This window comes from Paralichthys olivaceus, chromosome 12, assembly GCF_024713975.1.
Source record: "Paralichthys olivaceus isolate ysfri-2021 chromosome 12, ASM2471397v2, whole genome shotgun sequence".
Classification (NCBI taxonomy): domain Eukaryota; kingdom Metazoa; phylum Chordata; class Actinopteri; order Pleuronectiformes; family Paralichthyidae; genus Paralichthys; species Paralichthys olivaceus.
In genome coordinates this window covers 19,956,956-19,983,212 of record NC_091104.1, presented here as the reverse complement: position 1 = coordinate 19,983,212, position 26,257 = coordinate 19,956,956, and the positions used below count along the sequence as shown (strand labels likewise).

Here is a 26,257-nt window from a genome sequence, read left to right as displayed (position 1 = left end):
GTTTTGTGCTGTAAGAGTAAGTAAATACATTTGAAGACGAATCAACAGTTGCACGGGTTAAACCTGAGTAGCCCCAGGGTGCTTTCTGGGCTGAAATGTATCTGTTATACAAAACAGTCCCTATACTCTCCAGTGTTGTCAAACATTCACGTAATTTCACTGAGCAAACAGCAGGTGCAGGTCTGTAGCCGGGTTTTCCAGTTCATGTCTAAACAGAGTGAAATACACCAAAACCAAACCGATAGTCCTCGCTTGGATCTAGTATCATGTAGTCAAAGCTGTGACACTGTACCTGGCTGTTTTGACTCATTCACAAATCCACCGAGCTGAAGGGAAGAGGACTTTAAATAAATACAATATCCTGTGTCTTGAATAGCCACTTGTCGGCCCTCACTGCAAGGCTACCACAGTAGAACAGCTCTCCACCGAGTTGTATTTACTCATAGCAATGACAAATGTCAGGTAGGTGGAGATAACGCACTGAATCTGTGAGCACGCTCACTTCCTTATCTGTCATCCAAAGCTCTGCTCTGCATTCTCTGATATCAGCAGCAGGTAAAAACACAGGGCAACAATGATGTTGTGATAATGACTAACACTGCAGGGCACTGGGGTCTGAAAGGCTGCGCTACACAATGTGCACAAAATGAGTTTACAGTGACTTTTTTAAATCTTATATAATGAGTTGATACCATCAGTCAATATCAGTAATTATCACAATAAATGTTCCATCTTTTTATTAAGTTAAAAGATTTTTTGCTCTTGAGTGAAGGTCGTGGTTTGAAACTCTTTTTTAAAAGCACATGGTAAATGCCCTGTAATTTATACAATGCCTTTCTAGTCCTGATGACCACTCAAAGTGCTTTACAGTCCAGTTTTACATTCACACATTCATTCATACAGTGCATCTATGTGCTTTCTCTATGAGAAGGGGACATTTGCGGTTCAGTATCTTGCCCAAGGACACTTAGGCCCTATTGTAAACGTAATGTAAGTAAAATAAATATCGAGGTGAGCAAGTTTGACCGCTTAAGAAAAGTGAAAAATGATTATCTGAGCTTTATACTTGGGTAAGTAATTAAAATATAAACGCTGCCACACATTGTTTTACCTGTGACATGCTTTTTGCATTTGTTGAGTCGTTGCTTGTGTATCCTATAAAAGGTGGATAATGCTCTTACACTCTCGGTCAGCAGACTACATGAGAATCAACAATGCTGACATCAGGTAAAAGAATTTCTTCATTTTTCTACAGATATGCAACAAAAGACTTTCTGGATTTATTAAATTGAGTAATTCATGGTATTTATGATTGGATAATAATACAGAGTGTCTTCTTCCATTTGTTAATCAAACTATAAAAGTACCAAGTAAAAATGATATATGATATTATTGAGGTAAATATATCTTAAAGTATTCTCTGTCATGTCAAATCTTGATCAGTGCATCACATTTTTCAAATGTTCTGATGCTAAATCTTGCAACAGAAAAGTTACTATAGCAACAAGGGCTATTGGATAAACACAGTGGAGTAAAAAGTACAAGTTTTGCCTCTGGAAACAAATACAAGAAAAAAATTCAAGTACTTCTCTGTAACATCTTCACTTTTCATTTCAACTATGATAAATCAGGAGAAAATATGTGTGTAAAACCAACCTTGAAGAATCTGGAGGGTGAAATCTGGCTGTTTGGCTGAGTCATGTCAAAGCTGATCATGGAGGTGGACTCACACTGAGGGTCCCAGTCCGCCTCAGAGCGGAAACTGCACTCTGTGGAAACGCTCATCTGGTCGAAGCTCCTGGAAGAGGGAGGCAGGAAACACAGAGGGGGAGAAGTGGGGAGAGGGAAAGAGAGGATGTTATGTCATCAGTTATTGTTCCTCTTCTTAATGTATAACGCTCATGTTTTTATTATGTATTCATCAGACAAGCTGTCACTAAAACTTTTTGGATTTCTATTTACAGTTCCTGATTAAACATATAAGATATGACAATAAAGTCAAATAATACGAGCACATGATAGCTACAGCATAAGTTCTTGTGCTGGTTTATAATGAGCCGTCTCAAGTCTAAACATAAAAATAAAACCTCAGACCCAACCCTTACTCAGCTTTTGCAGAGACAAGTTAGAGCTCTGCAGTGTTGACACCTCTGATTGTTCTTCAGCATAATTGTTGCGTGGAGTTGGAAAAACACACACACTATATGACACCTGAGAGAGAACGCCGAGCCATGCACACCGACCAATTAGAGGGCAGCCGAGGATTCTAGAACACATGTGTGGCATGAGGAGGTGGGAGGAGTGGCGTTTTTTTCTCCTGCTGCCAAACATAGTACGTTGCTTCAAAGCATCAACAGACGTATCACACCCAGTCTGGACCCGAACAATCACCTCCTGCACAGCGAGTAGTGCTGTACAATGACAGATGGCATTCCAAACTGTCTGAACCATAGATGCACGGCTGTGCTGCGGCTAAGAGGTAGTGTCATGTCATGTGACTTGAGGTGCTGCTGTCAATACAGTACACAAAACAAGGTCTGTGATGTTTTCCTCAAGATGTCAGCATTTCACTCTGCAGCTGTGGTAGAACAGAACTTTAACCTACACCAGGATGTGAAGACATAGGTGAATTATGAAAGTATATTCTTTGCATGTGTGTCTGTAATCTTACATAACCAGACCAGGACACAGGCCTGTGCAGTACTGTGTTTACCCACAAGGGGCCAGAGTTGTATTAATTTTCAAGTTGGCATGAATTAGGCTATAAGTCTTTGTTAGAAAGTAAAACTACTTCAGTTATATAGCTGGTGTGCAGACAGAGAAACATATTGTGACTAACATAGAGATGAACATCCAGCCGTCTCCTAGCAGTGGCTGGGTGATACAAATACAGAAGTGTCAGTAATTAATGTCCAGTAGTAAACACTGGATTAGATCCAGGAGTTATTATCTGCTTCTAATCTTTGCACACACATATCACTGCAGCATTAAGACACACAGAGCGCATCCATCATGTTCACATTCTTCGTGCAGGCTGACCTGTAGGATGAATCCACCACACCTCACCTAACATGAACCTTGAGCACCTTAACATAATGCTTGGTAAAACAGGTCGATCATCTGACTGTGCAGAATGCTGTACGTATCAAAAACAAATCTGCATGTGAACTAACACAGACAAAGCAATGTTTCTCTTGTGCTATTTGTCCTATTAAACTCTTTTTAATTGATTTCATTTGTTTATATATTTGATCGGGACAGTGCTCATTAATCAACAGACAAAATACTGTCAATGAGCCAGAGCTAGCTGTGTAAGCTCATGTTCATCTGTGAATAATATATGAGCATTATTCATACCATTCAACTGTACAACAAAACCATGATTAAAATACATTAAAAAATGAAACAATACAATGCAATAGTCACACAACAAGAAGCTACAAATATGCAAGTAAACTAAATCATATAAGATAAAATAGAATAATGACACATTATGAACAGTTTGGTATGTTTTAAAGGTTCAGTGTGTAGAATTTAGTGATATCTTGTGTTGAAGTTGCATGTTGCAGCTGAACACCCCTCACCTCACCCACTCTCTCTGCTCCTCTGCTCTTTTCTAATCACTCACACATAGAACTGATCTTTATAACAACCTGCTGAATTCATGTCTATGTTCCTGGATAAACGGGGCGTCACTTCTCCTGGAGTTAAAACACTGCATTCCTTTATAATCTGCCGGAACAATGTGTGTGTGTGTGTGTGTGTGTGTGTGTGTGTGTGTGTGTGTGTGTGTCTGCTCGTCTCTTAGTGGATGGTGTGGGATCATGAATCCTGATCATTCCGTTCACTGTAGCCCTGACGTCATTTTTTCCAATGTGTTTAAATACATGTCTCATAAACTGTTGAGCGAATCAAACACACATGAAATAAACTTTCCTGAACGTGTACCAATAACTTCTGGTTAGTGTTGGTTTTTATTGTTAACGCGTAAACTGACCACAGGTCAGCGGGGGAATAAGGAGACAGGAGGACATGCAGCACAGTGATACAGCCCAGAACCTAGTGGAAACCTGACTGTTCGTTGTTGTGTGCCTTGGGTAAAGTATTAACCAAATTAATAGTCATGAGCAAAATTAAGTGAGTTAGAGGTTACAGTCAGAGAGCGTCACAGGTGAAGGACAGACAGAAGTGCGTGTTTAAGATAAATGGTGAGGTGTATCCATGTTATAAGTAATGGTACTTAAAAAAAATATCCGAGATATAGGGAGCTACAATGACAATTATATTTTTTCTAATAATGGTAGTGCATGTGAGTATGCATATTGTATATATAAGCAATTTATTGAAATGTGCAACATAAATGAACTTGACTTGACTAAGGAGGAACAGGGAGGATGTCATTTCCATATATTACCCTCAAGAAGCGAGCAAGGACGTGTTGTCTTCAATCAATCAAACATGGAAATATAGGGATAAAAATTGAATCTGAGTTCGTTCATGCTCAAACGTGTATGTGGAGAGTGAACCTGCCAATGCTTTTCTTTCACACTGGGTTTGTCCATGATCGCGCTGCACTTTGCCTTCTAAGCATTTCAATTTTAAGTAAACCTTGAAGTAAATGTCAATACAAAAGAAAAGAAATGAATACAAACACTTCACGATGTGAGTCAGTGCTGGGTTTTAGGGTTGGGTAGCTTTGAATTCAGTGGAAGCTGAGTGAGAGGGGAAAAAGTGACCAATGCCTTCTGCAACTTTTGACCCCAACAGAGCCCTTAGGCTGAATTTCAAGAGTTTGAATGTCTGGAAGCACATAGGGTTACAGCTTAGCCATCTTCTAAGAAAGTTAATTGTAAGAGGAAAATGCAACCTATGCATCTGTGTCAAAAAGGAACAAAGGAAAAAACCCTGACCTTGTTTAAGAAAAGTTGCAGAATCACATTGAGTGAAATCCGTCTCCCCCACAATGTCACCGTGCAGGAACAAACCAGCTCTGACTTGTCTGAAGATTCTGTTTGTTGCACAAAGACAAAAGCTCTGCTGTTGAGAGCACACCATTTATGAGACCTTAATGACGAATATTTGCTGTCAGGTCTTCAAGGCACAATAGCAAAGTGTAGGACAGTCGATTTGCTCACTGTGGCTGGCCTGTTATCTAACCCCATACACAGGCAGCTAGTTAACAACCAATTTCAGCCCAGGAATGATAGATAAAGGTTGTTTCAGTCTAACAATGTTGCAAGTCTACATTCTCAAAACTTTCCCTCTCAGTAATGTATCTCAGTGCTGCAAGTCTTAGGGACTTAGCTGTAAAATAATGTAAAGCAGCTGAAGTTAGCGATTTTAATCTTGACTTTTATAGCGCTGGGCAATATGGCAAAATAATATGACATTATAATCTCCTCCACCATGGAGATTATGTTTTAACTGTGTCTGTAAATTAGCAGGATTAAGCAGGAACTGCTGGATGGATAACCATAAAACTTGTTGAGCAGATGCTGTATGGGTCAGGAAAGAACCCATAAAAGTTTGGATTGGTGAGGATTCAAATAAATGGATGGATTTAGGAATTTTGTTGCACTTTCGATGTAGCTTTTCCCACAGAATTTATTAAATCTATGGTGGTAATGAGGGTACACATGCACTTGAGCTCTCATGCGCAGATTCCAAGCGACAGGTACATTGACTCATGTGAGACAGAACTATATTGCATTCCACTATCGAGTACGTGCACAACTTCAAACTATGAGGTTTGACTGTTTGCGTGGATGGTAAAAACTTTATAGGTGATAGCAAGAGCCGACTAAATAGTACTGCACACAGATATAAAATGCAGCAACTGAACAAAACACCAAGTTATAGAGCTCTAATGTTTATTATGAGAAGTGTTAAAACATGATAAAACTGTGGCAGGACAAATTAGAATATGGCTGGGCACCAGTCTAGATAAATAATGGGGAAACTGCTTTGACATGGCGAGATAGAGCATTAGCCTTAGCTGAGGTATGCACTCTCAGAGCACTCTTGTAGTTTCTATTAGGACTGATTTTGCCTTTGAGTGAAGGTTGTGGTTTTAAACTCTTCAGAGAATAACAAACATGTTAAACAGTATTGAATTGAAGAATCCAGACTGATTACAAAGTTGAAAGTTAAAATCCGACCAGGGACATTTGCCATATGCCATCCCTTCTCTCAATTTCTCCTTCTTTCCATAACTGTCAAAGGATTCCTTACATATAATCCCACACACACATGACATCATCTAGTATGCTGCAAAGCAAGCTATTACAAGCTACAACCTGCAAAATTCCTGAATCAAATGAGAAACAGTCTCAAAAGAAATCACACAGAGATATAAAACCTTGAAATCAACATTGTGCAAAAACGGCAAAACTGAAACAAAACCACAAGACAACTGCAATGAATATTAGCATTTTCCCACTGGAATGATTCAAGGAAAAGAAATAGAACATATATATATATATATACAGCCAAAATATCTTAAAAGGTGAGTTTGACAGCTTCAAAGCCACATACAGCAACAATATTTTTTATCAACCATATAACTTCTATATTTCATTGAAGTATAATAATAGGATACTGATATTTGTGAAAGCTAGTGGACTATCTAGAAAAGATTCTTCATTCCGTTAAAAACATTTTTTGATTAAGGTCAAACATTCAACAATTATTTGCATGAAAACATCGTGCATGTCATCCTTAGAGTTTCTTGAAGCTTCAGTGGATATTTCAACCCAATTCAGAGAAAAAATAGTCATCGGTGAGAAATACAAATCACCAGAAATAATGAAATTTGGCTTCATGATGCATAACATTTTGATTGCCCCTTGGCTGCAGTATAGGATATAAGCCCCATCTCCTCCATGTTAGCAGATCTAACACCAAATAACATAACGGCTCAAGATGGCAGCCTCTGTATTCTGGACATTTGGCTTCATTTTTGTACAATGGAAGTAAGTAAGTATACAGTCCCAGTTTGTTACTTTAAAACTATTTGGAGTAGAGCTTTGGGATTTTGCAGGGTCCAATGAATTAATGAATGTTTTTTTTAACATTAATATTTTTTCAAGTAAATCATATATGAGCTACGAATCTTGAGTTAACATAGGATGACCTATATAAATTCAAAATGTTTATGAGGGTTGTTTGTCTATAGTTTGAAGGACTTTTTATTTCCTTGACAGCAAATCCAAACGTAACCTCACTTGCCTTTTTCACTGAGCTGCATTTAGCCAGAGAAAATCTCCAATCTATGTGTTACACACATATCTATGTGAACCATATTAACTATTATGTATGATGACATACAAGCATATGCATGCTGAAACATCCACCAAACCTAATCTACGGATGGCTCTCAACCAGAGATTAGCACCACATTGACATAACATGCTGATGCCAGGAACAGGGTTATCAAGATTCACTCATATTTCACCTCAGCAACAATGAGGCAAATAAAACAAACAGATTTCAGTTAGCTTGGCAAACCTGCAGCTCTGCATAAAGCTACTGAAAAACTCAAACAAGGGATGGAAAGGTTTCAAACACTGACTCACCCTCGGTTGGTTATATGAGGGGTATAATGAGTCAGTGGAGTCTGTTGATGGAAGATATCTTGTTCCTATATTTGCAAGTGCTTGCTCTAGGGCAATATTGCCCAATAAGAAACTTGGAGCCAGCTGAAAAAAATGTGTCACACTGGATGGTTCTTTACAGTTTCAAGTTCATACAACAAAGCAACTGAAACAAGCCTGACATGCAACAAATAATGCACCTATAAAACAAAACACTTAGATGAGCTGAAGTGCTAATGACAAGATATAAATAGGCTCTGAATTGGCTTCGCACTGTGATTCAAAAACAGCCGTGCACAGTAATAGTGACTGGGAGTGCCTGAGCAACTCTTGCAGGGCCCAGTGTTTGCCAGATGCTGGGCGGGTCCATAATAACCAGTAGGCTGCAGTCCCCACATTTCCACTTGGACCAATAACCAGAGCGATGAAAACCAAGCCAACAAAAGTTTGGAAATACTTTCAGTGAGGACATGATGCATCGTTTGAAAAACGTGCATGATGACTTGCAGAACAGAGCCAAGTGCATATGTGCTCCCACCTGCAGAAATCACAGTGTAGTGGTAATAAAATGCTCACAGTATATCACTGTCATAGTAAGTCCCCTTCAGGATCAGAGCCAGCTGTGACGTTACTACAAGAACATGTGGATGAGGAGTTACAAAGGCAGCTCATAAAGCTCACATGTTGACTTTGAAAGGAGAAACAGGAACTGACATATAGTTGCATCAAGTTCAAATTATGTTAGATAGCATATGTTATTAGAAATAAGTACAATATTCTTTAGACTTATTCATTTTCTTAATAAGTAAAACAAATGTTACCCCACTATTTCTGCTGTAACATTAGGATTCCAGTGCTGCTTCTTTTTACACACAATACTTGCATATATATCTCATTTTTATTTTATGAGTAAACTAATCTGTATTCTTAAGCTTGGCTGTTATCTTTGCATTCAATATCTAGTTTTGTGTTTGAATCTTGAATCTTCATTAAAAGATAAAATACTAACAACAAAAATCTGGCATTGAAATAATATAGTACTTTATTTCATCTCTAGCAATTGATGGGCTTCCATAAATTAGTTACAGTCAAATTCTAACTTGGATTTTCAAAACAATAATGTTGCATGCTGACACCAAGCTTCTCTGTTTTATTTATGTACTAACAAGTGGCAAGACAAAAAGAAGTTGAAGGAACTGTGGTAGTAGAAACTGAGTGTTTTCTGAGTGGCCCCTGTGCTCACTGTGTTGCAGTATTGGTGATGAATATTGCTTAATAAGAACTAAAAACCTGAGTCAGTTGACAGAGTTTGCCTAATCCCAACTGAACTGATATGACTCATTTTCCAGTCCTGGAGGTGTGTTACTGTCACAGTTGTGCACAACTGCATGAATGCCTGCTTATGTTTACAGTATGACCTACTAGCTTCTGAAATATACCAATGAAGCATAAAGCTGCTTCTGCAACTTTCCTCATGACTGTAGTAACGATGAAAGACTCTACCCTTACCTCTATGGCAAACAACCATCGACACTGAGAATAAACTGAATGACTTCAAATTACGAGTTAAACAAAACTAGAGGCTCACACACAGTCATCAGATCACAGGTCCCACTGTGAGTGCACACAACTCAATAACACCAGGTGCACACACACAAGGATTAACAGTCATAACTGTGGATTCGCGTGCCAACATTTAACAACTCAGCTTTTAAAGAAACACAAGGCCACTTCATCCCTAACTGCAAACTAGGAATTTCTTTTGTCAATCTACTGATCGAGGCAACAAATCACCCTGATTAATCTAGTCACTGCACTAGTATCAGGCCACATGCTAAACCAAGACTGAACTAGAAGGCTCAAACGAAGGCTGATCCAACTAGCTGTTCCATTTGCAGCTGATATATATATATAAAAAAAAAAGCATGGGCACAGATATATGTGCATTAGTGTAGAGAGCAAAACAGGCGAAACACCGAAATGCATTGGGTATCAACATTTTGATTGATCCGCATTCAAGTAAAGATAGCTGTTAATAGAGATTGGCCAAAGTTTCATCTGGAGCTAAAACATCAACAAATAAAAAATCACTGTTTGTGGTTTGTGATCAGAGAAAATGGTTGGACCGTAAACAACAATAACAATAGCTTTCAGAAGCTATTTCCTGTCTGTGACAAATCCAGAGATGCCCAACGAAGACAACGTGATGGTTCTCAGGAACGTTCTGGAGTAAAGAACACATTGATACACTTTTTTTCTCATTTCTGGGCAGCATCTCATGATTTCATCACATCACCACCTCACAACTCTCCTTCGATTTTGACTGTTTTCATTTTCACACTCACACAGGAGCAGAAAAATGTTGTTTGGCAAAAGAGAGCTTTTACGTCTACTTTGTTTAATTGTGGATGCGAACTGAAACAACACATAGAGGTGTGGTGATTACTTTATCTGTCACCATCACCTGCTACAACAATAAACTGCCACTGATCAAGACAATACTCCTCTAACACGGAAAACACTTTCAACTTACTGTGAGTGAAAAAAATGGTTTTCAATTTGTGCAGCTAGAAATAAAAAAAAAAGTTTTGATTCACCAAACCAAACCACAACTGGATCACTGATTTCCAAAATGACTTTACACCACAGACTATAACCAGAAGGAGAGGGCTGTAATTTGTAGAGCTGTTTTCAGCTGTGGGTTTTACATGTACAAGCCAAGAGCAATTGCACTGACAAAACTACAAGGAAGACAAGGAAGAGAGCTTTACTTACAGAGAAAAGGGAAATTGCCCCTCTGATAATTATCTTTTGATGTATGGAAACTTCAGAGTCTTCTCGTCTTTAACTATGGACCCCTGCCCCCCTTGTGTGTTTGCTACGAATGAAGCAAAATGGCTGCTCTGAAGACAAGTATTTAGCCTCAGTGTGTATGACTGTCACTCAAACTGTGAGCATTTTAGCCCTCTGACGAACTTTGACTGTTTACTCTGCGTTGTAGGTGCTTTCTATGAATGAAATGCATCGTTCACTGTGACAAGTTGTTTTTCAGAGAAGTGTTTGAGTCTGCACCAGCCAGCTGATATGAATGACACAAAAAGTCTGTCTGAATGTCTGTATTGCATTTTTGGATTAATCCCTCAAGATGGCGAGATATTCAACTGGATAAGTGGTGCTTATCCAGTGGTGCTAATGTCGCCAGATTTAGAGCCACTACAATTATTTTGGGTTCACCCTCTGGGGACTAAGAATATCTAATGCAGTTTTATAGTACGTCAATTAATCTAATCGGGGTCAAGAATACATTTCAATCCAAACCATAAATGTCAACCTTTTGTTGCGATTGTTTATTTGACCTATAAGACATTTCACTCTGGACTGAAAGTGTTTGATTGACCAACCAACGGATGTTTTTCCTGCAGCATAGCAACACCACTGGTACGACAAAAAATACTATGAGTAAGACTTCAGGAAAACCAGTGCAAATCCCAGGTCTTCTTACCTTAGCAAATGGGCTAATGACAGGGGCTGTGTGTGTGTTTTGAATTTCTGTACATCACCTCCTCATTTAGCTGAAGACAGACCTTTCATCTATAATCATGTAGGAAGAGCACAGCACGTGAGGCCAAGGGATCTTTTACTGCACCTGTCTGTCACAATGCTGGGTGGTAGCAGGAAGAGAAACATTCCTCTGGAGCATATGCTTTACTAATCCAAAACAAAGACTACAGCCTCTGCACATTTGGCAAGTCATTTAGTGGTTGTACAAGTAGTTATATAACACAACAGATAATGTTTTACACAACACCCTAAAACTGAACAGCATTACATGAACATCACAGATGCATGACAGATAATGATTTTTGCATTTGCAGTGACAATGCTTATAATCACTCTTCAGCTGCTTTCAGACGTGCACCAAACTCCAGAAATCCTCTGTAGTGGCTACACTACCACTACATTAAACCACTGTCTTGCCAAAAACTTGATTTTTTTTTCATCATAGATTTTGTCATATATTTTGTACTTCCTCATAATAACCAGTTCTTAACAATTCACTTAGAAAACAAAGGTAGTCCTGCCAAGCTCCTCCTCCCCGCCACCTTCTCTGTCATGAACCATGTTTCTCACTTGTGGTGCTTGTTTGAGCTACATGTGTCGGTAGAAAATGCATTATGGGTTGTTAGGTGTAGTTCAGTTATTAATCTCAAAGTCTGTTGGCAATAGGGCACAATACATTCCAAGTATCATATTAGAGAGCTTTGTAATATTTATATCAGGTCACCATGTTATATATCTTAATGTCACACAGTTAAGTGTAATGGGCTCTCGTAAAACCTGATTGAGTTTCTTCTCCAGTTAAAAATGATATCAGGTGGATAGTCTTACATACATGGTTGATATTTACAAAGATTCTTAGTCAGTTACATTCTAAGTACAGTAATGGTGTAAGTTCTTTGCGTCAAATCAATGACAAAGCATTACAAAATAGATGATTACAGAACAAATTAGTCAAATAAAATGTGCTGCTTATTAATACAATACCGATACAATAATCAGTAATAGTAACTTAGTGAAGCGTGAGCTCCAGGCTGCAAGCATTCGTATGAACTAGGCTGTTAAAAACTGTGCTTAGTTTGAATTTCACTAAAGGTGTCCACAGCTCAAATCTCTGCTTTTACACACTTGTTGCATGACATCAACAACTAAGTGTTACTACTTCTGAACTTTGACTTCTCTCCAGGGTACATAGTCCAATGTCTATCGGATGAGATAAAATATACCTTTCATGTGGCAATCAACCGACAAGCTAGTTTGCTATTTTCTCCAGTACTAGGAGCAGAACAAGAACATTACAATCATTTGTTAGTAGTCTAAATAGATGTGTTTGGCCATTAATGTCACTTAAAGTTCCATATTGTATTAAACTCGTTCAGATGATTGCAGATAATTCCAATTCCAATATATATTTACAGCAGGGACAACTGTTAACCCTCTATTTATCTTTAAATATATAAATTAAATTAATACAGAGATATATCCCTTTATTTGTATAATGTAATTGTAATTGTCTGAAACTGGCTCTGATGTAGTGTCTGATCCAACAAACACCAGCTTCATATATGTTTGCATATGAATGAGCAGCTGTGTGTATTCGGCACTTAGCCACCGCTCATGTCAGCCAGTCAACACTTTCTCATTCCACACCATGCACACAAACACTTTCACTATAATAGACAGTCTGAGCCTCCACAGCCGACAACACCTGTCTGGACATTTGGCCTGTTGTCTCTCAGTGTTCAACAGTTCGTGCTGTCTGTCACTTCTGCCTTGAATGTTTCTGTGATAAGTAGATATGATCGGAAGCATCTAGTGAATTTTATCTCCACCGTCATTGTCCCACTGCAGTATCATATAAGATGAGTTATGACCAAAGAGCTGGCTCTGAGTCTCCGAATTGTTTAAATGACGACTTTGATTAAGAAACCAAAAGTGACAAGCGCAGGTTGAGGGGGTTATGCTTTATTCTGAATAGTAATGAACCATGTGAAATTTCAGTCAGGGCTCTCCTAATGCAGCTGAACGCACATTGTGCAAACAATGTATCGCTCTCCAGATACTCATGAGTCAAGATGAAATTCAGTCCAAACTCTATTATAATTAAAGACTTATGGATATAAATACTAGTGTGCAGTCACTACTTACAGGAAGCAGAGTCAGGGGAATAATTAGAAATAAACCGCAACTACAGAAACCTCTCAGGTAGACACAAGTCTTATGGTAAAATATTATAGCCCCTGAAGGTTTATCTGAAGTGTCCTAAAAGAAGACGCAGCAAAAGATGTAAATTTGCAAAAAAGAGATTTAAGAGCTTTTGGTGATAAGGCCCGACGTCTGTGTCCTGCTGTAAACAAAAACATGTGATTTCCATTTGACATTTTCCTGTTGTGAACGCATCAGACCTGGACAACCTCCTGCTGCATCTTTAATATATGGGGGATTCCAAAAGATTTACTGAGCATTTTGCAGATCTCATGTTGGAAAACAGCTCATCTATCAGCCCTGTGATAGACAAAATCAGCTGGGATTGCCCACCCCTCCCCTGCAGACCTTGGGACCCTCATAAGCGATATATCTAATAAATGAATGTGTGATCAATTAATAATGGTTGATGAATAAAGGCCTGTGTCTAGTGTTTGCATTAAAGGGGATTTACTTGTTATTTCCTGAATCGCTATGCGACCACACACTGCAAAAATGTTGACTTGTTCATTTCGGTTTTCAGTGTCCACGCCCTCACCTTAGGGATCGTCTAGAAATTGTAAGGGCAGGACTCCACCACTTCTGTTGGAGGGTGTGACGGGTCTATCTAGTCTACAAGATTAGATTGTTTTGGATAAGCGTTCACATGCTCTACTCTCAAATACTTGGGTCAACACGTTTCAGTGAAATGGACAGCTTACGGTTGTGCTGCTGCAGTCACATCCCAGAGAAAAGCCCAAGTATTATGTAAACTGACACCTCAGCACCCAGCGAAGTAGTTAAACACAAACACTGGAAGCTTCTCCGGACCTTTAGTTTTATCAGTAAGTTTGAACAGGCTGTACTTTCCCTCCTCACTCATGACATGAAACATTTTAAGTGCTAATCCTGGTCAGATTCCAGCGAGTCACGAGCCTGGAAGTCCAGAGGAGCTCTGACAGAGCCTCACCTGAGTCATCTGAAACCTAACTTTTGATGCCTTTGACAGAACAAACGTGCCTGGAACATGATCTCTCTCTCTCTTACAAACAGTGATATCACCACTATCTGCCTCTGTGCCATAGGTTTGAGAATATGGGCCACATGCCTGAATGGTCTCTGTGTTTACACAGTACTGTCAAAAACAAACAGCGTTATGAAGAGTACAGTTACACAAAGTGTGGCAACTGAAAACCAATATGAGTATGTGTTTATCATGTGCAGTCAAGTTTATGTGACTGAAATATTGATGTAATTATCAGTGAACACCACAGGTTAAAGAGATAAAGTCTATTTAATGGATGGAACTATAATGGCACTCAGTACAGAGAACAATACTTCCACCAAGGCCCAACACTCATATCACGCAATACTCAATATCAGTCCTTTTAACAAGACAGATTTTCTGCTTCAAGTCCATGAATTTGATCTTTGAGAAATCAATGGAAATGTTGACAAATGTCCAATTTGTTAATTTTAAAGAAAATTAAAAAAAAATCCTACATCATACATACCACATCTTTCCACTAAATTTCATAGCAAACCATCTAGTAGTTTTTGTGAAATCTCACTGACAAACAAACAAACAAACAACCACACAGAGTTTATAGTATCCACTAGCTAACTATTAAAAGAGTAAGAACTGAAATCTGCCAAAGCTAACACACGTCTCATGCAAACTAATAAACACAGAGCAGCCACGCTGAAATCTGCTGGATACAGAGCTACTCTTCCCCGACTGAAATGACTTTCCGAGCTGTTTCACAATAAACCACATTTTCGTCTTAGCAGGAGCTGTTCTACTTGCTTTAGTCATTTCTGGGTACTAAGGGAGTGGTCATTTTAAATCGTGGTACGTTTATGAAGAAGGCAGCAGGATATCGTGCAAGTCAGGTGCATTTACAACAACATTAAAAATGTCTGAAGCATTCGGGTGAGGGGTGGAGGCAGGACACGAAGTACACAATCTTCAGAGGAGATCACATATTTTTGTTTACAGCACATTGACAATCTTGAATCTAGTTGTCTTTCAGATAGACATCTTTGTCTTCCAGGTGTCTGACAGATCTTTTTCATCCTGAGATATTTGTTTTCTTTTGGTTTTTTTTACTAACATCATCAACACACCAATTGTCTGAAGATTTCCAGGAAACACCTGAACACCTGACTCAAACATTTGCATTCTTACATACCAACCCTTGGAACGAAGCTGATTTAAATGCATGTGCAGCTTATATGTTTCATGATCAGACACAATTTCTGCTTATAGACAGGAATGTCTGTTTTTAGCTTATCCAGGGAATGAAATACCTTAAATTACCTCATTCATGCAAAACTCCATTATCTATATTACTACACGTTCAAATGCCTTCTTGTTCCTTTAGATGTTTGCCCACCATGTTGTACATACAGTATTAAAAGGAGAGTTTCTGCAGCATTTACAGTAAAAGGCCAAATGTTTGACAGCAGGCACATTAATATAATGTAATTTTACTAAATTACCAACTGAAGGTTATAAACACGGACATGCAGCTGGTTATTAAAAGGCTCAGCTTGTCATGTAGAACATTGTTGGGCAGTAGTTACTGTAGGTGTCTAATAGTCTGCTTGCTGTGTGTGCAAAGAGGTTACAAATATTGTCTTTACAAATGGAATTAAATGCTAGTGTGCCGCCTATTACAAACACCGACAAAACAAAACAAAATCAACACCTTCGTGGCACAACTCAACGAATAAGGAGGATTTATCTCATCGCTGTTGTACAGGGTTGAGTCCTCTGATCTCTGGATTTTTGTTGCATTAGTTAAAATCAGTTGTCATGAAATCTAATTTGAAAGCTCCACTAAAACTAGACTATAATTGTTTTCCTTGGAAATGTTAGTCTTGTCTCAGTCAGACTTTTAGGACACTTTCACACCAACCTTGTCTGGTCTCAACCTTCTTCTTGTTGGTCTCAGTCCAGATTAAACAAACCATGGTTTGTGAAAACATTTTCTGGGATAGGTCGGACTTTCAGACCAGTGGCACGAAGTTCAGACAGCGTCAAACAACAGAAGAAGAAAAAGAAGCAGAGCAGCTTGCGGGATTGGTGGAGATTTGCTTCTTACAGTATAATGTTTGATGAGGACATTCAGTTGGAATTGAACTAGTGTGGAGTACTGTCCCTGATGTTGGTGATGCTGGTAAAAACACCATAATAATATTGCAGTGGAAACAAAAATAACAACATCAACCGGGTAATCCATTTCCATGAAACAGAAACAACAACCAAACTGACACGCTGACCTCGGATGCATGTCTGTCTACCAACCAATCAAAGCCAAGAAGTGGACACAGTCCACATAGGTGATAACGACAGGACGTACAAATGTATCACAAAAGTCTTAAAGGGCCCATATTGTGTAAAATACATTTTCTGGGCTTTTACTATCCATGATTACTTGAAGGGGGTCGGTAGGTACCCTCAAAGTATTAAAACAGTCAGTCCGCGGACCATTCCAAGAAATATGTCTTTGAAACGGCTTGTTTCAAACTTCTGAGGTGGGATGGCGTCAGCTTCGCCTTCACTCTTCTCTCAGCCCAACACAGCCAGTACCAGTCCAGCCTCCGAAATACACATTGCAGCAGACTTTAAACCACTGATATATCATCTTGGGGTAGCAATACCTCAAATTAAATCCCAGAAAGGTGTAAAATATTTACTTTAAGTCCACTCCCTAAATTGCAACGCGAAACCAAAACTAACCAGATCGAATGTAAACAACAAGATGAGCACTCTTTATGAGTCATGTTCCCTCACATCCAGACCAGCTCAGACACAATATCAACTTGATCAAGCCACTTGACTGATTGGACTGAACATGTATGTGTGTTATACCTGAACGGCAGGTTTTCCAGCCTCACGTTACGCTTCCTCGTAAGCACAGAGGAAGAACAGAGTAGGTTAACCCGACAATGTGCGACAACAACACCCGTGTCAGACGAGGTGTGTCTCAACCCATCTTCTGAGTGGTTTTAGGAACAAAAATAAAAAGAGAACAGGACAAGTGTGGAATAAACAAATACAAGCACTGGAAACTCCACTGTCACTATCGCGGGCACCTGAGGTCAACCAGTTAATTTTTTTCATTCTTCCAGGGGAGAGTGAGTCAGAGAGGATATTTACTGCTTCACATGACACACAGTTCCCATCACGGCTGGTCAGTGAACCGCAGCATAGACGAGATGGGCGATCAAGTGCCTTGCTCACGGGCACCTAAGCAGAAAGGCGTCAATCTGCATTTCACATTGACTCTCGACAACATCCAACAAAGGGCTTATTTGTTAAATCAAAAAACCTCTCCTGTGCCACAAAAACTGACCATTAGGGATGTCGATTTTTTGACACAGGACCAAACAAAACAATAAACTCAATTAATGTAAATTCTTTATCATCAATTTTTGAAAAAAAAGTGAAAATCTAACAGCTTTATCTCCAGACGACCTCCAAAAGTAGAAAACAGACAAATCCACTTTTAACATGTGGCAGATGAAACTGTCCCGTTCATCAGTCTTGGGGGGGGGTAGATATCACCATAATCACATATTTCAGTCACTATAATCGTATGGTGGAACTCTGGTGTGGTAACAGCCCTAGTTCTGTGTAAATCTGTTTTTCCAAACTGGAAACCAGCACACGTGATACAGCTACAACTCAATGTCACTGTGGTTAGATTTTAAAAAAAAGTGCCAGCGGGCAAAACGTCTCTGCTGCCTCATGCTGTCAGTCTGAACAGGGGGCGAGGGGAGGAGGGGTCCAGGGGCTGAGGAGAGACCAGGGTCCCATTGGATTCTCTAAACACTTATCATGACAGAATATGAGTTCATGTATGAGATCCTCTGTTGAGGGTTATTAAGATTTCTATTCAGGTGAATAAATGAACTTTATCTCACATGGGTCGGTTGAAACCGTCCACTTCTTCAGTCTCAGGGAAGAACACGTCCCCCTCCTCCGTTTTGCGTTTGGATTTCTTGCGTTTCAGCCTGAACGACAGCCGCCGTTTCTTCTTCTCTTTCGGGGAGACGGGTGACGCGTCCGCGGGCGACGCGACGCCGTCTCCCGGGCTGAGGGGACCGGGGCTCGTCGGTAACGTCCCGGACTGGTCTTTGTGGCCGGCGGCAGCTCCATCTCTGAGGGTCGCAGACCGCTGGAGCTCCTTGTTCTTCTCAGGTGACTTCAACTTGAACAGACTCTTGACTTTGAGCGTGCTGGACTTACTCATGGTGTGTGGGGCGGAGGGGAGCAGGGGACCATGAGGAAAGGAGAGGAGCCCGGCTACGAGCTGCTGCAGCCGGGGACCGAGTGCAGCTGTGAGGCGGGAGGGGGTGTGGAGCTCTGTCCAGGTGAGAGAGGTGCAGCTGTGTGAAGTTACCCACAGGAAACACATCCGGCTGTAACCTTCACAATAAATCAAATACGACTTCCGTTTTTACTTTCTATGTATGTACACAAAATACAAATAGACCAACTGTGTTTCCTCAAATAAACTGATATATTATAACCAAGCACGTCCACGAGGGAGCAAGCGGCAAGGTTGTGTCGTCATTTAATTAGGTAATGCATTTTAAAAATAAAAATCAGGTAGAGATAAACAGAGGCCCTTATTTACAGACACTTTCATAGGCATGCTTCAGTTTTGATCTTACTGTCTATTTATAATGTTATATGTTATCTCGTCTTCACTCCTTTCTCATTTGCAACATTATTCTATTTCTATGTGTGTCTGATCTTCAAATTACTTTTTAAATTGTTTCTTTTTTGCTTTTAAAGGTTAAATATATTGGGGACAAGTTGCATCATCATGACCGAATTTTCTAGATTTACTTTATATTTATATTTTCTTGATTAATCAGTGAGTCAAAATTACAGTTGCCCAAGGTAACATATTCAAATTGCTGGATTTATTCGACCAAGTCTTAAAATTCAAAGACAGTTCACACTGTTAAGTCTCATATACAGTATGACATACGGCCATCATGTTTGAGATGCTGGAACCTGAAACAATTTGACTCTAGCCACCTCACAACCCTTAGAGAAAGATAGTTATTAGATGATGGATGGATGTAATCAATTTAGTAACTGTTACTGTTTAATATTATGTCACTAAAAGGCTAAAATGTCATCACCTCAATAGCTTGTTAACTGTCAAAATATTCTATTGTTAGTAATAAATGGAATAGAAATATTCAATGAGAAAAATGCACCAAAGTTCATGAGTCCTTTCACAAGGAATGTATTAACACATGGCATTCTATATAATACAGGTAGACTGCAGGCAGAATGAAACAGGCATGTCCTGACTGACTGCCACAAATGCAAACGAGTCACCACCGTCAGCACTACTCAATACTACTTTAGTCCTTGGGCAATGGAAACCGGTTCACCCCAACTTTTTAAAAAAAAATTAACACCAGTGGTTGAGACAACTGCACTAAAAAGCTTTTATTTTGAAAACAAACGTTCAACTCTAAGCTTACTGCTTGATGCAGCTTGTACACACCTCACATGTCTCTCCAGTGTGATCTCCTCCAATAGTATGTTTTTATATAGATCTATAAGATCTTAAGTGATAAAAGTTTCTCTACATGACAGTCAAAGATATTAGTAGAGAAATCATGTTAAGTAAGGACTCTTTCTTACTTTCTACTGACAATGTGAAGGTCCTATTCTACACAACAAACTTCTGTACAACTTGAAAATTCTATCCCTGACTATTAAATATTTTTTTCCCCAACAAAACATCTGTATTAATGTCTCGTATATCAGTTTGTAACTACTCACTGTGTCGTAGATTTTAAAATGCACTGTGTCTCATGAGGCTTTAAAGCAACACTATGTAACTTTTACTAAGCAACAGCACCCTCTGCAGCCACATGTGGTGATTAATTCTGTCACGCTCTGAGTCCAAGTGGGTCATAGAGTAGAGTCATAGGGTAAATAGAAATGTAAGTAGGTCATGTAAATAGAAAACAAATCCTATCTATCTGTCGACTGGGGCTCTGACTGCAAGTCCCAATCACTGAAAGGTGCATATTACCCATGATCCTCTGCTTTTTGAATCAGAAGAGCTGCTGCTGTAACAAAGTAACAAATACAATAAACTCTGCGCAAAATATTGGATACTTTGACTTTCCTCGCTGTATATTGGAGATATTTTTGATCTTTTTAACTGAGCTACAATTCTGCATTACTCATGGACTTGCTGCATCTGATCCTGGTTATTTATGCTGCAAGTATCAGTCAGTTCCACGCTTCTCACAGAACCCACTTAACAAAGTCACATGGAGCGAGAACAGACATTCAAAGTGCAATTATGCACAGAAAACAATTATGAGTTATAAAGCATTTTGTCCAACATGTCTTTCATTTCAGAAAGTCCTATTATTGAGTGTCCCATGAAATCACAGCTCCACCCAAAGGCCGTGTTGGGGAAAAGCAACAGTCTTGATTATTGTGTACTATACTGTCAGGTTCATTCAATCATTTCTGCTTTTGAACCACTAACCTAAAACAAAATCTAGATTATACAGACAAACGCAGATACAGAGATTATGTGGGTGAATGTAGATGAGAGAAAAAGAAAAGAAAACAGAGAATAGAAAGTCGGAAGATGGTAATGTGATATAGACAAACTAATAACAGGAAACCCCAATTGGGTTTGGAGGCATGAGGGTGTTCAAAGTAAAATTGTGGCAAGGAAACAAGCTTTCATTTGGCAGTTTTTAAACTAGAGGCTGAGGTCAGTTTACAGCTTCAACCTCTGCAGCCACCTCATCTGCTCTGCTGTTAACAGAGGTTTTAACTCTGCCCACACTCTCCTCCCCACAGCGCTTAGAAGCAGAATCTGGGGGATGAGATGACACTTTGATGTGTCAGCTGAATCTCAGCAAGGATGAGACAGTAAAGCTACTGAAGGAGCTGGTTATATATATTAATCGCTAACTAACCATAAATATGAAAATTTGTGTCGAATTTACAGAAGTACCAAGTGTGGCTGAACAGGGAATCATTTTCTAAACACATTCCGTAAGGTGTGGCTTTGCTCAAAGCATATAGAACCAAGAGTAAACAAGGAATGACTTAATGTGAAACTTACTGAATCAGGAATTGTGCATGGAGGTTAAACATATAATTGTATAAATTATGGGCCCCTCTATGGCCCCTGATTTAGAAACATCCTAGATCCACGACTGTCTCCCAGTCTTTCACGTGAAAAAATGTTTCCCCATTACAACCAATAGCACCTTTTTGTAAGATATTTAAAATCGAATGGTAATCAAATTCAAATTCAAAAAATTGACGCCAGGTCTAGTCGCCGAGTTGATCACAAAAACAAATTCTCTGTGTGGAAACATAACCTTTAAGGTGGAGGTGACTGGGGCCAAGAGTAAATTATGCAATTTTGCAGTAAATCAAAGCAGACGAAACAAATCTTGCACTGAACTGTGGGTTGTCCCTGCAAGCTGCTCTTTTCTTAGTGGAACCATCAGATAAGGAGAACGTGTGTAGGTAGAAGACAAAGATAGGTCTGAGATCAAAAGCAGGAAGCTCATTGATGTACTGTCCTCATACACTAGCAGAGCCTGTGAGAATGAGTTTTTTTCTTTACAGTGTTCTTTTGATTTGTTTTTTTTTCTGTGAGATAAAGCTCCTACGCTGAGCTCTTTTCTTCAAATGCAGGTCTGAGGCAAGTGAAGCTGGGCGGAAATCTAACCCTATTTTGACTTCTCAGATCCAGAAGATAAAGACATTAAGTGAGTGAGAGTCATCATTCTACAAGGTATGTACGTTCTGAAAAAACATGCACAATTTGGTTATTTAATGGAATGTTGTAATTGCACAACGTATTTTGATTCCTTTACAGTATATGTATCCTACATTTAGTAAAAGTGGTAATTAAAACATACTATTTCTTTGGCATATAATATGAATTTGTTAAGCTTGAGATGTACAAAGCTACTAATAATGAAGCACCTTTTAACTCCTGTTTGTTCAGCTACTGTATTCTCCAAGAGTGGTTGACATGCACAGTAACATTAGCAACGCAAGCTCTGTCCACATTTCTAAATGTGTAGTGAGGTCTTATTTATTTAGGCATGGTTTTTGTTACTGTAATGTATATGTGTATACTGCAATTTCATTTTGTGTGTTATAGTTGCATCCATAATTATTTTTTTAATATGTTTTGTTTTTAATGTGAAGAACTTTGAATTGCATTTATGTATAAAAAGGTACAATGTAATTTAAGTTGAATTACATGTATTAATATTATGTTATTATTACAATGTTTGAAAGTTTTTAAATGACTGATCAGTTTAAATTGGTTCAAATCACTGGTTGTTAAATTCAGATGAACACAGACACTTTAAAAAAACTTTCACTTCTGTAAAATATATTACAAAGCGCCAGCTCTAAAAATGTGTGTCTATACAAACTTCCTTCTCATTTCATTATCTTCCCAGACAGACGCTGTGTGAGCACAACGTATCATATTTCCCTTATCAACGAGTACAACTGCACAATGCTACTTCTAAACCAGGTTCCCTAAATCCTGTTTTGAAGAAGTCAAAGTTTCTCACATTTGTACTGACCATTTATATTCATCAGCTGATATAGAAAATATCACGCAAAGAAACATTGTTATTTCCTCATTTATTTGTAATCATGGAAGGTTTGTAGATGTTTGTTGACCTTATATATTCTACGTCAGTGAGCTTCGTGTTAACTCTGTGACACATCTCAGATCTCCACTGATGAGACATAATCGGCTCCTGAGATCAGACAGGGCACCGAGTGCTGCCACCTGCGTGAATCCACTTCGTGCCAAATGGTGCTGAAACTGAGTCATTTCCAATCAGCAGAAGATCTGAACTAGAACACTGGTTTTCAGTCTAACAGAAGAAAAGTGTAATATGAGTTTCCATTAACAAATACATTTGTAATAAATCAATTTGAAATTTCATATGAGAAGAATCCTTTATTGATCCCCACTGGGTAAAATAGGTATAATAGCAATAGAGTTAAGAATAAATATACAGGTAAAAAGAATAGAATAAAATTTGATGAGAATAACAAGAGGAAAATAAAGTATTTAGGAAAAATAAAAACACAATGATACAGAAAAAAACTAAATTACAACATTGAGTAATATACTTATTTATTTACTTATGTATTTTATTTACTTGAGTTATGTACTGTATACATATTTAAGTGACATCCTAATGTGTACATTTACTAGAATATAGCTAATATTATTATTTTTAACCAATAATAATAATTAATAAAAATAACAGCTCAGTTACTGTAAGGAATGCTGAGGTATATAAGAAAAATGCGGAAACATACAAGCTACATTTTCACAAATGTACAGTAATATTACTAGTAGTATTATTACTTAATTTTGTAACTTGTCAAAATACATTATTTTGAAATCCTAATATGTAAATTAACCAGAATTAAGCTGTCAAATAAGTAAATTATATTTCCACTGATGTTGCTGTTTGTTTTAAATGTTTTGTATTTTCTTCTCCAGATTAAAAACATGGCGGTGACGATTCCAGACTATGGCAACGATACAACGTTCGATGACTATGACTATGACGACCTCTGTGTTCTTGACCCGAGCCCCACAGCGGTCATCACCCAAACATACGTCCATTCCATCATCTGTGCCTTCGGCCTGATCGGCAATGTCCTCGTGATCGTCACCTACATATTCTACAAGAGAGCCAAGACGATGACGGATGTCTACCTCTACAACGTTGCCATGGCTGACCTGATCTTTGTGGTGGCCCTTCCATTTATCCTATACAACGAGCAGCACAGCTGGTTCATGGGTCCTGTGGCCTGCAAGATACTGAGGTCGGCCTACAGCATCAACCTTTACAGCGGCATGCTCCTGCTCGCGTGCATCAGTGGCGATCGTTACATCGCAATAGTTCAGGCCAGGAAATCCTTTGGCGCTCGCTCACGCACTCTTATCTACAGCCGCCTCATCTGCTCTGCTGTTTGGCTGTTTGCTATGGCCCTGACACTGCCTACGTTCATCTACACCCAGCGCTTTGAAGAGCAGAATCAGGGGACTGAGAGCGTCACAGTGATGTGTGAGATGTATTTCAGGAAGAATGAGACAGCAAAAGTGATGAAGGTGACGGTTCCCAGCCTCCAAATGGCTTTCGGCTTCCTAATGCCTCTGGTGGCAATGGTGTTCTGCTACTCCAGCATCATTTGCACCTTGCTGACGGCACAGAACAGCCAGAGGAACAAGGCTGTGCGTGTGGTTTTGGCAGTCGTGGTGGTTTTCATTGCGTGCCACCTTCCCTACAACGTGACTCTGCTAACACACACCCTGTCTCTGTTTAAGGAGAGAAGTTGTGAGTGGGAAAAGATTAAACTCAGAGTTCTGGACATCTCCAGAGGCATAGCCTACCTCCACTGCTGTCTGAATCCCATCCTCTACGCCTTCATCGGGTCGAAGTTCAGGAGTCACTTCAGGCAAATAGTGGTGGATATGTGGTGCTTCAGCAAAAAGTACATCTACTCTGCTCGCTCGTCACGCGGAACGTCTGATATTTGCGTCTCAGGTCTCAAGTCTTCAGAGGGCTCTAGCAACATGATGTCATTCAGTGTATGATGCTGCAGCAGAGAGATAATTAGAAATGCTGATGCTACAGGAGCCTCTCGTCTCTCCAAGTTGTTACTGTGCTGTAACTGTATGCAGCCACCCACACACACACACGCACACGCACACACTTATTATAACCGGTTGGAATAATGCCCCTGTGATGAGCACGTGTCCGTTAAGATACTGATACTGGCTCCATTTTATTCAGGAGAACGAGCAAAACACATCAGTGATTCATGTTAGTAATATCTGTGCTTTTCATTATATTACAGGTCGAAATGTCTGCTGTGAATCACACATATTAAATGTCATGGAATTTGAACGACATTTTACAAATGATCATATAATGATTCTGTTTGAACCAAAGAGGAGAAAGTAGTGGTAGAAATCCTATTACAGCACATGATAACAGCCACATGCAAATTAAACCAGTGCCTCTACACATCTAATCTTAGTTTTTCACTGCTTCAGGAGCATGAAAATTCAATCCTCAGAGCAAATCTGCATCTAGTTTGCTCCCCTTTCATGAATAGGTTTATAGATGTAAGAACATTCTCTGCTGGTGACATTTTATCGATATGTGCTAATGATGTATTATCTTTAATTAACATTTGATGGCTGGTTTTGTTTCTTTAAATATATATATTTGAAAAGAGGTATGACTGAGAGCCACTTCTCTAGTGTTGCTATGTATATCCTGTTGACTGAGTCTGCTGTTTTTTTAAAGTTAAGCTAAAGCTCCTCACATTTCTAAACTTGCCCTTCTGTCACTTAAGTTTTTATCAGTTTGTATTTTGTAAATGAGATTGTCTGAATAAACAGTGTGTCTGAAAATATATTCTTTGACCAGATTATTCAGAAAATTATTTTGATATATATTTTAATTTACAGCACAAAGTAGCTAAGCCAAGAGAAATAAACAGTATATAGTTTTTTAAGCTTGTTAATGGAAAGATAATTTCAAATAAAATGTACTTCTGGGTAATTGCAAATACCTCCAGTCCTCTCAATGGAAGGGTTGGCTCTGTTTCCTCCAGTTCAACAATGTAAATCATCTTGTAAGATAAAGTAGTAAATCTGTTATAAAAGTAGTTGTTAAACATTTCTGCATTCTGTAAAAGTCTGCTTTGTGGGACATAAAGCAGATTTCAAAGAGTGTGAAATTGATCCGCCTGTACTCAGAAACAGTTAAGATTTGGGGTCATTTCCTGTGGTTAGTTCACTTTAGAAGCCACTTCTGTTATGTGTCACCGCATGCAT

General features: G+C 39.0%; 2 protein-coding genes across 4 annotated transcripts in view; one reads left to right on the top strand and one right to left on the bottom strand.

The window, feature by feature from the left end:
* crybg1a (crystallin beta-gamma domain containing 1a) overlaps positions 1 to 18,711 on the bottom strand; it is a 43,032-nt gene extending 24,321 nt beyond the window's left edge. For 2 of the 3 annotated variants that reach the window (XM_069536140.1, XM_069536141.1), the window contains exons 1-2: positions 18,267 to 18,711; positions 1,657 to 1,798 (exon numbers count right to left, since the gene is read on the bottom strand). In XM_069536140.1, the coding sequence (XP_069392241.1) occupies positions 1,657 to 1,798; positions 18,267 to 18,595 (471 nt within the window). In that variant the 5' untranslated portion in view covers positions 18,596 to 18,711. Of the gene's footprint in view, positions 1 to 292; positions 438 to 1,656; positions 1,799 to 18,266 lie in introns of those variants that run through there. The other variant, XM_069536142.1, reaches the window with a different exon arrangement.
* Positions 18,712 to 22,016: 3,305 nt separating this feature from the next.
* On the top strand, positions 22,017 to 25,833 carry ccr6b (chemokine (C-C motif) receptor 6b). Its single transcript, XM_020084997.2, has 2 exons — positions 22,017 to 22,153; positions 23,906 to 25,833. Exon 2 carries the CDS (start codon positions 23,915 to 23,917, stop codon positions 25,004 to 25,006), a length of 1,092 nt encoding a protein of 363 aa, XP_019940556.2. The 5' UTR covers positions 22,017 to 22,153; positions 23,906 to 23,914; the 3' UTR covers positions 25,007 to 25,833.
* The last annotated feature ends 424 nt before the right edge of the window (positions 25,834 to 26,257 follow it).

Coding starts and splice junctions, on each gene's coding strand:
- ccr6b (XM_020084997.2), top strand. CDS start 23,915: ATGGCGGTGACGATTCCAGACTATGGCAACGATACAACGTTCGATGAC.